This window comes from Accipiter gentilis, chromosome 4 (genome assembly GCF_929443795.1).
Source record: "Accipiter gentilis chromosome 4, bAccGen1.1, whole genome shotgun sequence".
NCBI lineage: Eukaryota > Metazoa > Chordata > Aves > Accipitriformes > Accipitridae > Astur > Astur gentilis.
Genome location: NC_064883.1, coordinates 25,834,284 through 25,849,977, shown reverse-complemented (window position 1 = coordinate 25,849,977; position 15,694 = coordinate 25,834,284). Strand labels below are relative to the sequence as shown.

General features: G+C 41.6%; 1 protein-coding gene across 7 annotated transcripts in view; it reads right to left on the bottom strand.

Moving 5' to 3' along the window:
• The window catches only part of CACNB2 (calcium voltage-gated channel auxiliary subunit beta 2), a 269,351-nt gene that overhangs the window by 132,899 nt on the left and 120,758 nt on the right, over positions 1–15,694 (bottom strand). The window contains exon 1 of one of the 7 annotated variants that reach the window (XM_049799172.1): positions 516–719. The exons of the other annotated variants lie outside the window; for them this stretch is intronic. Within the exon in view, the coding sequence (XP_049655129.1) occupies positions 516–566 (51 nt within the window). The 5' untranslated portion in view covers positions 567–719. Of the gene's footprint in view, positions 1–515; positions 720–15,694 lie in introns of those variants that run through there. 7 annotated transcript variants of the gene reach the window in all.

Here is a 15,694-nt window from a genome sequence, read left to right as displayed (position 1 = left end):
TGCCAAACCAAAACTCAAGAGCATGTTACAACCTCACCCAAATCAAAAATAATACAGTGTAACATTTGTGTCTGTAAAGAGAATGTACTTCAAACTACTGCCAGCAGAGAGTCCCATTGCCCTCCTATTGAGGAGAAAACAATTTAGCACAGTCTCCCAAAACACGGAACAAACAGCAATCTACTTCTTTTTAACTACTTTAACAGGGTTATAGACAAAAGCGCTCTCAGCAACAGCCACCTGTGAATGCTTCCCTTCCCCTCAACTCTACTTTTTGCAGTTTTTCAATGTGATAGCAAGTTAGCGTGTTTTTAAAAAGCAAGCTCAAAAGTATAATTTGGACTTCCACGAAAAGGCTGGCACATTTTTTCAACAACATTCAAGCTTGGCTAGATGAGAGCGAAGTGAAACAGTTTAACTGTAATTAAGTTAACTTGCAAGCCAGCCTGTACATTGCATTGTAAAATTAAAGGGCTCCCGAGCATCTGGCCTGCACTCCTTCGACATATGCTTACCCCAGGAGTAATGTGCTTAGTTTGAGGAGACATCAGGCGTCTGTCAAGCATGTCAGCCTTGCCCCAAGCAGGCCAGCCCTTCCAGCAGCAGCAACGCTTCTCACAGGAGCAAAACCTCCGACGCAAACAGTGCACCAGCGAAAACTTCAGCAGATCAGCCTGCGTTAACCATTATTCGAGTCCCTTGTCCGTCTAAGGCCTGGTTTGAAGTGCCCAGCTTTTGTTTATATGGAGCGATACCGTTTGCTGGCGATTTCTCTCGGCTGTTGATCTGATTCAGTCCCTATGTTAGGTTACAGCTCAGCAGAGAACCCGTCACCATCAATTACCAGGAGGAGTGGGAGGGCTCCACGGTCCCGGTGACGTCAGCCACTTTAGGAACGAAGCCTGCACACTTGCTGGAGTAACATAACATTTTATTAATGTCAGCTGCATGCCTTGCAGCACGCATGGCCTCCTGTCAACACACAACAACGGCCTATGCACCCAGAAGCAAATCATGGAGAAGTATCTGGACACAAACACTGGATAACTGGGCTTCTTGATGTTTGTAGGTATGGAATTTTTTTTCTTTATTTTTTCCCCCTCCTGAACAGGGATTATAGGCACTGGTATTTCAAGTTGGAAATCTCCCCTGTTAAAGGGAAATTACACTTGACCATAATTAAGGTAGACTATATATTATGATAGAAGATACATTCAAATGAACCTTAATCATGGTTCTTTATAAAAATTATCATCCTAAAAATAACCTCATTAGACACATCAGCATGGGAGTACTTCCATATGTTAGCCGGTCCACCGAAATCATCAGGGAAACTCCCTTGCATAATATCATTGACCCTAATGAGTTTAAGAGTTTGCAAGATTAGGGTCAACCAGCTTAAAATAAGAGTATAGGTTAAATGTAAATAAAAAGAATGAAGGATGCATGTCTGTATTGGTCAGAGGCTTCTGGAAGGGTAGTAAAGAGGAGTAAGGAGCAGGCAGCAACAGGTAGGGAATGGTATGAACAGAGAAAGAGCTGCAGAGAAGCAGCTTTCTGCTCCTGCTGCCACAGAGATAATAAATGAGGAGGCAGTGACACCTGAGAGTAGCAACAAGCACAAACATTTGGGGGGGGGCTCCAGCTATTCAGTGAGCTAGGCAATCTTCTCCTCTACTTACACCTCGAGACTGGTCTTTAATAGGCATGCTAGACAAGCAAAGCCATAAAGTCAAAACTCTGGTCTATAAGAGCTGAAAACAGTGCCTATTTCCAAAGGCCCAAACTCTTGATACTGACTTTGTAAGTAGATTCTGTAATGTCAACAGTAGTTGGAAAGGGAAGGACAGACCCCACCTACCTGTCTTACAATAAGAATCAAACCAGATTTTTTTTCTTTTTTAAATGATGACTTCAGACAGACTTCCATTGATATTAACTGGTTTCTACACATATTTTCACACAGCCACTTTTAAGATGTACCAAGGTCAATATAAAGCTTTCCTCTTCCCTCCCCCATCACTCAAAATGTGATTTCTTATTTATATTAGCTGCATACCATATTGTTAACAATTCTAACTCACTGAAACTAGAAGTGACTTTTGGTTGATACATGATCAGGTGGTTGTGGGGGTTTTTTGCAAGGGGAGTCTGGGAATGCAGGATTGTTAAAATTTTACCAGTGTTTCAGACAGCAGTATTCATGTTAGATCCAGTTCAGGTGACAAAATAGAATTTAAAAAGTAGAAACCTTGCATAAGTTTTTGATGATAGGCAAATATTTACTTCTCATGAAATAGATATTTGTATTTACCTGAAATAGATTCAGCAAAGAAAAATACACAGAACATTGACAAGCTCTCGTATAATTTATTTTGACTTCCATAAGGCACTTCTAGGATGCATTATTAAGCCAGAAACGTTGAAACAACTACTGTTTTCAGAAGAAGCAAACTTCAAGTGAATACAATTTTAGAAGGCTGTGAGAAGTATAGCAATTTCTGATGCAATACCATATTAATAATGTTTTGGGGTTTTTTACAGTGCAATTACTGAGCTAGCTTTTTGGCAAAATTATTATCCTTAAAAAGTTTAACACATGCTGTGGGACACAAATACCTTGGGGCAAATCAGCACTATTCTGAAGAATACACAATCACAGTCCCAGCTGGAATATCGCAATTAGGACAGGGCAGCTCCGAATCCAGAGGCTTATTTTCTGCCCTTCAGCAGATTCTACAGAATACTGAAACTAAGCTTGCAAGACCAGGCTGTCATCATGGCAAATTTTGGCATCACAATATTGAAACAAAAGAACTTTGTACTAGAAAACGCAGTCATAATATGATTTAAACCAGAGAAACGGCAACAGAGAAATTCCCTGGTACCAATCATAAAGTTTCAAAACCTCGCTAAGTCTTCTAGCCATAGAATACAAACCACTTTTTCTTTTTTTTTTTAACTTCTGAGTAGCAGACAGTCACAGAACTAGTGTGTAGTAAATGCTAGATTGCTTCTGCCCTTTTTTACCCAAGAGGGTGAATTGTCACCTAAGAAGTACCAGGTCTGTTAAAAGCTACGTGCTGTGTGTAACCTGACAAATTAATTGAGGTGCCTTAGAACAAAAGTGAGTGACCTTCAGCCACTTACAGAAAAATACAAGGTCTTTTAATTGTCAAGAGAACATGAACACAATTCATCCAGTGATCGCTATTTTCGTTCATTCTTTAATCTTGTATAGCACTAATGGAGAAGTAGCTTTAATGTTAAATATTAATATTCTGTATTTACACAGTGTTTTCATCAGAAGTCTCAATCAATTTTGAACATAACCTTATGAAATTTTACTATGTTTGGACTATAAATGCCATTAAGCACATAGGAGAATAGAAACACTGATTGGCTACTCGTTCTCAGTAACATACTAATAGAAGCTTGCTTGTGAATGTTTAAGGTTTTTTTGTTTTTTTAGTTTAGCAAATCAAGGTATCTGGACTCTGTCTCTTTTCATCCCAAACTGAAAATGAATGTCTGTCTAAAAAAGTTCTTCTTGACAAACCAGATCATAAATGAGTTGTTAGAGATCACAACAGTCAATATCTCAGAAATAATAAAAGCTTAGACATATGAGTAATTTTTCTCATCACCAAGTTATTGTGCATCAGCTGATCCATATGTGGACATGTGGGCACTCTTAGCATATGGCAAACAAATTAAGGCAATTTATTGTAATTCTGCCTCATTATGGATTATGTTATCTGGCATTTGCTGATGGATAAATGCATGAACTTGTAATGCTCGGCAACTTGTCAATCCACTTGTCTAAATCAAATATATATATATATATACATATATATATATACAGGACAATCTTTCTGTTTCTCATTTCCTTCCCATTTTAAAGGCAGGTACTGCATTTGTTTTTCTTCAGTTACCTGAGATATCAAATTTACTTGTATTCAGTCATTGGGTACCTCACCAATCTTGCACAGTTTCACAAAAGATAACTTCACGTTTCTGAGATTCCTCAGCCAACTCTTTAGATATCCTAGTATCCCATACAAAGACCTCAGGTTGAGTTAAGTATGGTCCAAGCTGTTCCCTTTCCCTATTTGAAGGTGAGTATTTATCCCTTTGCTATTCAAATAAGTTACATATATTACCAGCTCTTCTCACCTGGCAAGAGTCAACTTTAGAAGACATTCCTTTCCCCTTTGAGAAGACCCAAAGTCTTCCCAAAAGACATCAGGTTGTATTGGTTTTGTGTGGCAAGGTTTTGGTAGCGGGGGGGTTACAGGGGTGGCTTCTGTAAGAAGCTGCTGGAAGCTTCCCCTGTGTTCAAGAGAGAGCCCACACCAGCCGCCTCATAGACGGACCCGCCGCCGGCCAAGGCCGAGCCCATCAGCAATAGTGGTAGCGCCTCTGGGATAACAGATTTAAGAAGGGTAAAAAGTTGGGATGGACGGAAAACGGCAGCCAGAGAGAGGAGTGAGAACATGTATGAGAAACAGCCCTGCAGACACCAAAGTCAGTGCAGAAGGAGGGGGAGGTGATGTTCCAGGCGCCGGAGCAGACATTCCCCTGCAGCCCGTGGGGAAGACCATGGTGAGGCAGGCTGTCCCCCTGTGCCCATGGAGGTCCACAGTGGAGCAGATCTCCACCTGCAGCCCAGGGGGTACCCCACACCAGAGCAGGTGGGTGCCCAAAAGAGGCTGTGACCCCGTGGGAAGCCCGCGCTGGAGCAGGTTTTCTAGCAGGACTTGTGACCCCGCAGGGGACCCACGCTGGAGCAGTCTGTTTGTGAAGGACTGCACACTGTGGAAAGGACCCATGCTGGAGCAGTTCGTGTAGAACTGCAGCCCGTGGGAAGGACCCACATTGGAGAAGTTCATGGAGGACTGTCTTCCGTGGGTGGGCCCCCACGCTGGAGCAGGGGAAGAGTGTGATGAGCCCTCCCCCTGAGGAGGGTTGAAGTTGCAGAAAATAACATGTGATGACCGCAAACCCCATCCCTGTTCCCCTGCGCCGCTGGGGAGTAGGTGGAGAAATCTGGGAGTGAAGTTCTGCCCGGGAAGAAGGAAGGGGTAGAGGGAAGGTGTTCTGAGATTTGGTTTTATTTCTCATTACCTTACTCTGGCTGATTTGTAATAAATTGAGTTAATTTTCCCGAAGCTGAGTCTGTTTTGCCCGTGACAGTAATTAGTGAATGATCTCTCCTGTCCTTATCTTGACCTGCAAGCTTTTTGTTATATTTTTCTCTCCCCTGTCCAGCTGAGGATGGGGGAGTGATAGAACGGCTTTGGTGGGCACCTGGCATCCAGCCAGGGTCAACCCATCACACAGGGTATTAAAATCACTCATTTATTTAATATGACAAGACAGCAGAACTCTTATATGCCTACGCAAAGCTGATAGATATGAATTTTGACATCTACAAAACTTTTGTTGAAAAGACAGATGATAAATTAGTCAAAGCTCACACAGTCAACAATTCAGTAGCAAACAGACCCAAACTCAGATTTCCTAAATTGCTGCAACAGCCTTTCCACAGAAAACACTCAAAACCACCCTGTTAGCAGGAGACCGCTCAGTTCCCTTGTTCCTGTCAAAGCTCATGAAGGTTTCTCAGGTTCATCATTCTCTCCCAGAGCTTTACCAAAGGGCCAGTCTGCTTGGTGTTTTGCACACTAACTGATCAGGGCTGCTCATGCAGCAGAGTCCCAGGTGAGATGCTGAGAGAGTGGCTGGCTGATACTTCTAGCAGAAGACAGTAACCCAGCCGCTCACGCAGCATGGTGGGAGCTGAGCTGTAGGATAGACAGCTGCTTCCCAAGTACACTCTGCCCAGTTTGAGTAAGGGACATGAACAGGGTCTCCCACCACCAAGGAAAAGTTTCTTCCCTACCAGATATAAAATTAATCTGTTGTTTTTCTCTCTGTGGCCAATGAAAAGTCAACTATTTTCTATAAGTGGAAGAGGGTTCAAGATGAAAAATTCATCACAGAATAAAGGACAAAATTCTGTAATGCCTAAATATTGCAAAATAGGTTTGAAGGTTTGAAACAGGTGAGTACTCAAACCAGCAAGATTACTGGTTATAGCACAAAGGGAAGATTTTTTTAATTTTTTTTTTTAATAAGGGCAAGCTGACTTGGTTAGACACCTACCAAGAGAAAAAGATTCACATCTATGTTTTACAATTAAAATACACGATAAGAGTGCCTGGCTTACCAAGAACTGCACCTTCATATTCCCCATTTTTGACCAGCTAACCTGAGGAATTTGCCTTGCAAACTGTTGCGTCCGAGAGCAAACTGTTGCATCTTCATGGATGCTGGTCTTCCTGACTTCAGGTACATGCTACTTTACCAAAAATCAATTTAATGGAAAATGTGGAATTCCACCAGCCTAAATACACTCCCACTCTTATATGACACTGCCTTACTGCAAGGTCCACAAAGCAGGATCAGTGTGCAACAGTACTTCAGGTTAAGTGTTGGTTAGGAAAGCAGGATTCATAGAGCTCCTGCAGTTCATTTTAAGTTCTGCAGGGAAGGAACTTCAGCACTAGGTGAAAATTTAAGTTCCTGATGGCACTAAAAGATGTGTTAGGAACCTTACAGGAATCCGAGTGCAGCATATAAAACATAAACATCACATAAACCAGCTAAACTAACAATTTCAACAAGTAAACCACACTGCTGAGGGCAGAGCTCTTGCCCTCCCCTCTTGCCCCCATCCCGGGTACCTCCAGCTGTGCCTTCCCTCCCCTCTGCCGGTCCCAGCACTTGGCAGACCCCTCCACGAGGAGAGTGACACCCCTAGCCTAGTAGGAAACTACCTGCTTGAGTTTTTTTCTTTTTCACATTTTTTTTCCTGGCAGGTCACTAAGGTGAAATAGCTATCAGGGAAAAAAAGGACATTACAAGATAACCCACCAAGGGCCTCACTCCCTTTGTGAATGTAATTTCTATTTTGGAATGCATAGTGATAGCTATGCAATGTAATGCTGTATCAGTTTAAAAGCAGAAAGACATCTACTTCAAAACAAGTATCTCACACTCAAAACATCAATAATTAACCACCCCCACACAAACACTCAAGTAAACAGAAAAATGACAGCTTTAAAATACATACAGTTGTGCTTAACATTTAAATGAAGTCTTTTTTTTATTAAAGATAATTCATGTCACCTTTTTCCCATTCAGAGTTCAAATTTAACACCAGTCACAGTGAATAAGGCACACCCCTCCATCCATACATTTTGATTTCATACTTACAATAGCTACAGACAACGTTAGCTTACTGCAATCTCCTTCGATGTTAATTCTCCCAAAAATGTTCTTATTGGCGTGATGTGAAGCCCACAAGACTCTCTTCAGTTGGCTTTAGATTAGGGCCTTACATAACTGTAACATCTGGGGCCCATTTCTACTATGCAAGTTCCAACAGACACAATTTCTGTGTGTATAAATTCATTTCTATTTAACAGACGCCTGTATTTTGGAAAAGCAGAACTGATACGCAATTCTGTTCAATTGAACATACAAGTTAATACATATTCTCCCAGAAAGAAATGAAATAAATAATGCAAGTTTGTACAACTTACACCTTTAACATATTACAGTGTGTTTTTTTTAACTTCTGTGCTTTGCAAATTCATGTCCGTCTCTGCATAGGGGATAAAAACCAGAGCAGACCATTACTGCCACAGCTGGAACTACTGGAAGGAAGAAGGTCCAGGGTCAGTATGCTTCTCCTACATTATTTTTATACAAAGTATACAAAGTATTACATATACTAATCTGTGATGTTACTCGTGAGACAGCAAAGTGATTTAATATGACAGTAGAAACAATGCAAAGTACCATTGCATAGCCAACATGAATCAATTGCCAATATGTGAGTGAATGAGTATTTGTTTATATGCAACTCCACAGCGAAGTTTGGAAGGGATTGTTATAAATTAGTGAAAACTCCCCGTACAATAGCCCATTACGCTATATATTATGAAGTATGACGAACTGTTATAATCTACTTTCTTCTTAAGCATAATTTTCCCCCAGTGAAGAGTAATTACAATTTCTTGTTAAGTCATTTTTTGTCTACCAACAATAAAAACATCATGCAAGGATATCCATCCTTGTAATTGCACAAACAATAAAATATTAACAGGATTATCACTAAATCCTTGTGAAGAATTCAGTATTACTACTATAGAAAAAGTATTGCTGAAATAAATAGATGAGCCAGAACTAATACCCAGTAATGTGCACTGGTTTACAGGGAATCAGAGAATGGTCTTCAGATTACAGCTTCTAAGATTATATCAAAAATAGGTCAGTACAACAGTTCATTAAAAGGACTAAAAATTAATTATTTTAAAATTATTTTCCCAACTTCTACCAATGCGACAAGAGTGGATTATTCACACTGTCACATATTGTATTTCATGTTCTTTGTTGGAGAACCATTTATCACAGAATACCACAGCCTACAAATACCTGAGATTATATTTCTGTACTGATAGAATTTATTGTTTATTAGGCTGGCAATGCAGAATTTTCAGTGATCCTTCGCAAACAACAGCAGAGTCTCCATCCATCAATCTAAAAGGCACTGGACTTCGCAACTCACATTTCAACACTACTTATCTGGATTAGGAAAGCAATTACTTGCCAATTAAGACACGTAAATAGGCTCAAGAAAACAATGTAACATAGCAAAAAAAAAATACTAACTTAATGTTTTTAATAAAAAGAAACATTGTAATGATTTTTTTTCCTTGTAAGCAGGGAAAGAATGACAAAAAACATAGTCATACCAAGGTTAAACTACAATATATTATGCGCAGAGCCTGGTTTGAAAGAAGATTAGCAAGACTGCAAAATAAAGCAATTAAGCATTTGGTCAACTTTAATTGAATTCCCTTGTCCTCACCTACATAATCATATTCTGATTTCCAGAGAGCTTCTACATTTTTCAGCACACAGATAGATGGATGTTTGCTGAGCTGCTACCACATGTATTTTTTTCTCCTCTTTGCTGTCCTGAGTGTTTGGGCCCCAGGCCTCCTGTATTGCTCTGAAGCCTGTATTATTAACTTGTTCTTTGAATTTTCTGAGAAGCTCATCACTAGTATTTTGTATAGCTTCAAAAAGAATTTATATTCAGAATAAGAAGCACAGTAAGATGAAGGGGGCTTTTTTCCCACTTTACAGATGAGAGCTAAGGCAGATATAATATGGGCAGAAGGAGCCACTAGTTCTGAAGGCCATATCTTCTCAGCATTTGAAATGGGAGCATGTGATATTTTGTGGCCTGTGACACCAAAATTTGGTGTGTTAAGAGTAAGCCTCCAGCTCCCAGTACCTCACCCCCAAGTAGCTGACAATGGCAAGAGATCCACTTGCAAGGCCACGCGCCTTTGCAAGACACACAGAATATTTGTCAGGCACTCACAAGATGACCAAAAAGAAGAAACCTTTTTTAAAGTAGAAGGAAGATGCCAATTCATGGGTACAACAGAATTCAAATCCAGATGAACCCCTCAGGACAGAAGTATCCCTCCTGTAGCATTTTGATCTCAAAGATCAGTTCTCAAGAAAGAACTTGAGCCATCCTAATCATCCCAGCATAAGTTCAGAAACCGTATTTCTGTTGAGTAAATAATATATGCAGCAAATGACAGAACTGGACCCAAACAGACAGAGGACACATTCTTGGAATACAAATCCATCAAGAGCCAGTGAACACACATTAAGTAAACCTTATATATAGCACCACTGTTGCAGTTCTTATGCCACAGTTTGTGGAGAATAAAATGTTTTGTGGAAGGGTATCACTTCACGCTTGTTTTATGCTTATATTTCTACTACTGGCTTCTATTGGAAACAGCTAGATAAATCTTTGGTCTAACTTGGTGTGGTGGATTGACCCTGGCTGGATGCCAGGTGCCCACCAAAGCCATTCTATCACTCCCCCGAACTCTCAGCTGGACAGGGGAGAGAAAGTATAATGAAAGGCTTATGGGTTGAGAGGAGGACAGGAGAGATCACTCACCCAGTTACTGTCATGGGCAAAACAGACACAACTTGGGGAAAATTAACTTAATTTATTGCCAACCAACCAGAGTAGGGTAATGAGAAATAAAACCAAATCTCTGAACACCTTTCTTCCACCCCTCCCTTCTTCCCAGGCACAACTTCACTCCTGGATTGTCTACCTCCTCTCTGCCAGTGGCACAGGGGGTCAGGGAATGGGGTTTACAGTCAGTTCATCACATGTTGTTTCTGCCGCTCCTTCCTCCTCAGGGGGAGGACTCATCAAACTCTTTCCCTCCTCCAGCATGGGGTCCTTCCCATGAGAGACAGCTGTCCACAAACTTCTCCAACATGAGTCCTTCCCATGGGCTGCAGTTCTTCACGAACTGCTCCAGCGTGGATCCCTTCCACAGTGTGCAGTCCTTCAGGAGCACACTGCTCCAGCGTGGGTCCCCCACAGGGTCACAAGTCCTGCCAGAAAACCTGCTCCCGTGTGAGCTCCTCTCTCCACGGGGCCACAGGTCCTGCCAGGAGCCTGCTCCAGCCCTGACTTCCCACAGGGTCACAGCCTCCTTCAGACATCCAGCGTGGGGTCCTCCAGGGTCTGCAGTGTGGATATCTGCTCCACAGTGGACCTCCCTGGGCTGCAGGGGGACAGCCTGCCTCATTAGGGTCTTCCCCATGGGCTGCAGGGGAATCTCTGCTCCGGCACCTGGAGCATCTCCTCCACCTCCTTCTTCACTGACCTTGGGGTCTGCAGGGTTGTTTCTCTCACATGTTCTCATTCCTCTCTCCGGCTGCAGTTTCTGTGTCTGCCACAACTTTTTTCCCTTTTTAAATACGTTATCCCAGAGACGTTACCACTATCGCTGATGGCCTCAGCCTTGGCCAGCAGTGGGTCTGTCTTGGAGCCGGCTGGCATCGGCTCTACTGGACACAGGGGAAGCTTCCAGCAGCTTCTCACTGAAGCCGCTCCTGTACCCTGCCCACTGCTACCAAAACCTTGCTACACAAACCCAATACACTTGGTACAGCATGTTTTATGTCAAGTGCTAAATTTACAGATGAGGGGAAGAAAGAGAGAAGAAATGAAGATACACACTGAGTTCTTCAACTTCCAAAGTTAGCTTAAAGGCTGATTTGAAACATAACTCCCAAGAAGCATCGTGACGCTGAGCTACCCCTAAGGCTTCATAGCCGAGAGATGCCTCTGCAAAATCTTCCAGGGAAGAAGGTTGGTGTTAAATATACTTAAATTTTCCTTTTCATTGCTTTTATGTTTTTCTTTATTAATTCTGGTTCTGGTTTTGTGACCAAGGATGTAACTTTCCCTCTGGTAAAATAAAAAAAAAACCTCTTGTTGTGTTAAAGCACAAATTCTCCAGAAACATCACACCCAAATGTGGGGTACTAAGTGCAAGTAGTCCCTTTAGATGACTGTACACAGGAGGAAAAAAAAGCAGATTCAAAGAACTGCTGTGCATTTCCATTAAACTACATAGGTCAGTATAGATGTTAGTACTGTCAAGTACCAGGTTATGTGAAGTTTTCCCTAGAGCATTAAACAGTGCATTTGACCACGAGCTAGGCAGCAGAGGAACAGCCCATGACAGCAGGAACTGCCCAGAGGAAGCATTATCTCTGCCAATAGAGACGTCAGCTGATAGTGTTATTTTATTTTCCTCCCTAATATAATTCAGTCCATTTCTTTCCCATGATTACCCCCTTAATACTCTCCAAGAGCCAAGGGCATGATATACCCTGCTTTTAAACCTGATTTTGCCCATAACCAGAAGTTACAGTAGACAATGCGCTTCCTATTTAACTTTGCTGGGTAGCTAACATCAGTATTTTGTTTGAAAAGTTTCATTTTCAACGCACAATATATTTATGAAAGTACTATTTTTTAAAAGTGGAAGAATATGGAGAACAATTTAACCAAAGGAGTCTTGGTATTTTTTTAACAGACAGTGCAATACCACTGCATTTCAGATCAGCTGTACAGTAAATAAAGAAAATTACTCTGCAAAACAGCCGTACAAACGCCCATCTTTCATACAAGGGCAAAAACAGAAATGCTTTTTAAGTAGACATGGAGGTACCTCTAAGGGTTGGAGGAATCAGGACTTTTCCTCCTGGTCCGCTCCTAGCAGTTACCAGTGCAATCACTGCAGGGCCCCAGAAGATAAATCGGTGACTACTAGCATAGGACAGTACTCCTGGCTCCTCTTCCTGGGGTCTAATGTATCAAACATGCCTGGACCATTCTCCTGAACTGAAGCCAACTGGCTTGGAGGTGCCCAAGTCCGTAGTATTAACCTGACTCTCTTCCCCTTCAGAAGAGGATGGCTGAATCCAAACCACACTGCAGGAACACTACCTGGCCTGTGCTGTCTCAGAAGCAATGCCAGTGAGCTGCCTGGAAGACTGCGAGTTAGTCCTGGCCAAACGCACACCAGGGACCACTTTGACGACTCTGTAGACTTGCACTCCTGTGCCAGGAAACCTCTGGTGCTCCTCAGCTCCTGCGTACAGGAACAGCCTTAATGCTAGACAGCTTCAATAACTCCTACAGGCAAAGCCAGGCCCCATTTATGGCCACAAATATACTTTAAAGTGCACTCAGGTGACTGTTTCGCCATCGTTTCTAAGCCAACTCAAATATTTCCATTTTATATCCTCACCTGCTCATCTGGAGTTTTCTTTCCATCTGGCACTGTACAGCGCCAACCCAGACAGACACCGTGCTGCTAAACGTCTCCAGTGTCTTTCCCAAGACTCTCTTCCATCGCTGCCTGGTGGGACAGCCAGCCGTCCCCCTGGCACGCAGGCCCAGGCCACCGGCTGCCCACACAGCCCAGAGCATCTCATGTGGCTCTTACAGGCTTTGAGACTTTCCGTCAAATTTGAGCCCCACAAATATTGGCTAATTTCTGTTCTGAATCTTCTTCCTTTTTCACTTTAACTCAGTGAATTATTTCCATAAAGCTTTGGTAAAGCACGTACAAGGAGATTGAGAAAACAAAACTGCGCTGGTTGCAGCACTGTCATTTAAATGCCTGGTTAGTTTGATGCAGTTGATGTTTGTTTCAGGCCTAGGTTATGTACACATCCACCACACTTCCAGGCATTTTACATGAGGATTTAGGATTGCTGATGGCATCCATTTAGAAAAATATATATTTAACTCCCTGCGACTGGGGTTACTTCTATAAATCTCTTTAAGACAAATTTTCACTGATACTGACCCATGCCAACCACTATTTCCCTTCTCATTGCCTTTCCACACCAAATGACATTACCTTTTAGACACAGCAAATATTCAGATCAGTATAACATAACACAAATTAAAGCACAGGTTCTCTTTGGACCACCTGGAGAAAATTTCAAACTTTATGGTGCCCCAAGACTGTGCTTCCTCCTGTACAGCTGCAGAGAGAACAGGTTTGGGTGGTTTGTTTTGGTTTGTTTTGTTCTTTTTTCTTGGCCGATAAAAGATTTCAGAGGCACAGCAAATCAAACATACTAAATCTGCATGCTTCAGCTCCAGAGACTGGTCAGAAGCACAAAGTAATCAGTGATGGGAATTAAAGAGAATGATTTTGTGTCCCAGATCTCGGAAATGCCACAGGACTGCTGGGCAATATTTAGACAAGAGTCTGCTGGAAAGAAGCTTCTAGAAAAAAAAACACCCAACAAACAACAACCACAAAACACAAAACCAAAACAGAGAACACAAAACTCCCATTTGCTGTTTCTGGTACACAACATATTTTGGGACTAGCTCATAACATAGGGAGGTGAATACATTGTAGAACAGAAAGAATGTGAATTTTAAAAGCAATTAGGCTGCTTGCGTAATGGCAATAAAAGAAGGGAAAGGGATTAAGGAAGAAAAGAGAATGAAGCAAAACACAAGGATTTTCTAAAAGAGCATGTTTTACTACAGAAACGATTTTGAATCTGATGCTTGGCTGCGGCATGCGCATTGCTGTCCTGCCCACCCAAACCCCTCTGCCTGCCCCGCAACTGAGGCTGAGAGAGGGAGGAGGGACATCCCTTTTCCATCTCCTGGACGGTAAAGAAACATAGAATGCATCTTTTATTCCTCTTCCTTGAATTATCAGGAATGGAAAACATCTTGTAAACTGAATTTTGAATTATTACTTATTTTTTTCATTGGTAGCACATAGTAGTCAGAAATGAAGGATTCTTCATCAGGCTGTGTGGTTTTCCATGTACCATGCAAATGTTACTGGCAACACAGAAAAACAACATTTTACACAGTTTTATGTTACCTGACAACAGTGAGCTCTGAGTTACAGATACAAAACCAGCATTCTGTTGTATCTAATTGCCTGATTATTTGAATCCCAAATTTCACTTTGGAACCTCTCAAAACATTAAGATCTCAACCATATCACCTTAGAAGAATATCTATAAATCAGATTAATTTTTAAGAATTCAGTTATTCAAATTACTTCTGTTTTAAATGACAATTGCCTTTTTTCAACTGTGGTTGTTACTCAGGTTGACTTAAAAACTCACCCTCAACTCTGGATTAATTCTTTTCTCTGTCTTCTCTCTGCTTCCATCTTCCATCGCTCACATGTATATCATCATTCTCCTCTCCTTCTCTGTCACTTGCTGCTCTCACCATATTTTGATTTTGTTTCCTAATTAGTACGATTTTCCTTCCAGTGGTCTTTTAATCCATTTTACTTCAACTTTTTCTGTTCTTTTCCTATATTTGCACTCCACCAAAACCAAATACAGACCTTGCAAGGGAACCCCTGCTCCAAACCCTACTTTCTCAAAACACCCAGGAAATCAGAAGTTAACCAAAGAGCAGTAGTCCTTTTGTTTTAAAGACTTGAAACTTCACCTGAGACTTGTCAAGGAATATAGTTTCCTTTAAAAAAAAACAACTTAATCCTCTTTTCCTTACGAAATCCAGCAGAGCTAAAGAAAGATAAGTTACTTGCAAAATTATTTCTGTAGTAAATCTATTAGACCAGCCTGACAAAAATGAACTAATTTGCAGTGAAGGACATAAATCATTCAGGTACTTGGAAAAGTCAGGTCATTTGGAAGCTGCTAGATCTCTAGTATTTTTGGTTTAAAGCTGCTTTACAGGACATTTTGTGAGAGATCCCTTTTAATGGAGGGTTCAGAGCCCCCCCGCCCCGCTGCATTACACATTTCTGATCTGACATGCCTGCACATCGGTTTGGGTGAGAAAGAACGCAGGAGAGAATGGGAAGACCCAGGTGTCAGTTTGCTCACTGACTGAAACAGGTCATGGCATGGCTGAAAAACCACCACGTTTAGTTATTTTTTTAAACTGGGACAGTGAGGTATACTTGCTGTTAAGTAATGTAATTTCAGATTTTCCCCTTTTTTGCATGGTCGGCTTGCTTAAAGGAAGCCGAACGCTGTAATTCCATTCAGAAACAAACAAACCCGGTGGGATTATTGATCCATCAAGGGAAATTCCCATAGAGAACAGAAAAATTAACTCTCCTTTACGCTTGTTGTTTTTACAACTTAGTCCTTGTCTTATTATCAGAGCAAATTCTAGCGCAGTTGCATTTTAAGTCATAATTTAGACCCAGAACTCACTCCCTTCCACACCCCATCCAGCTCGCTG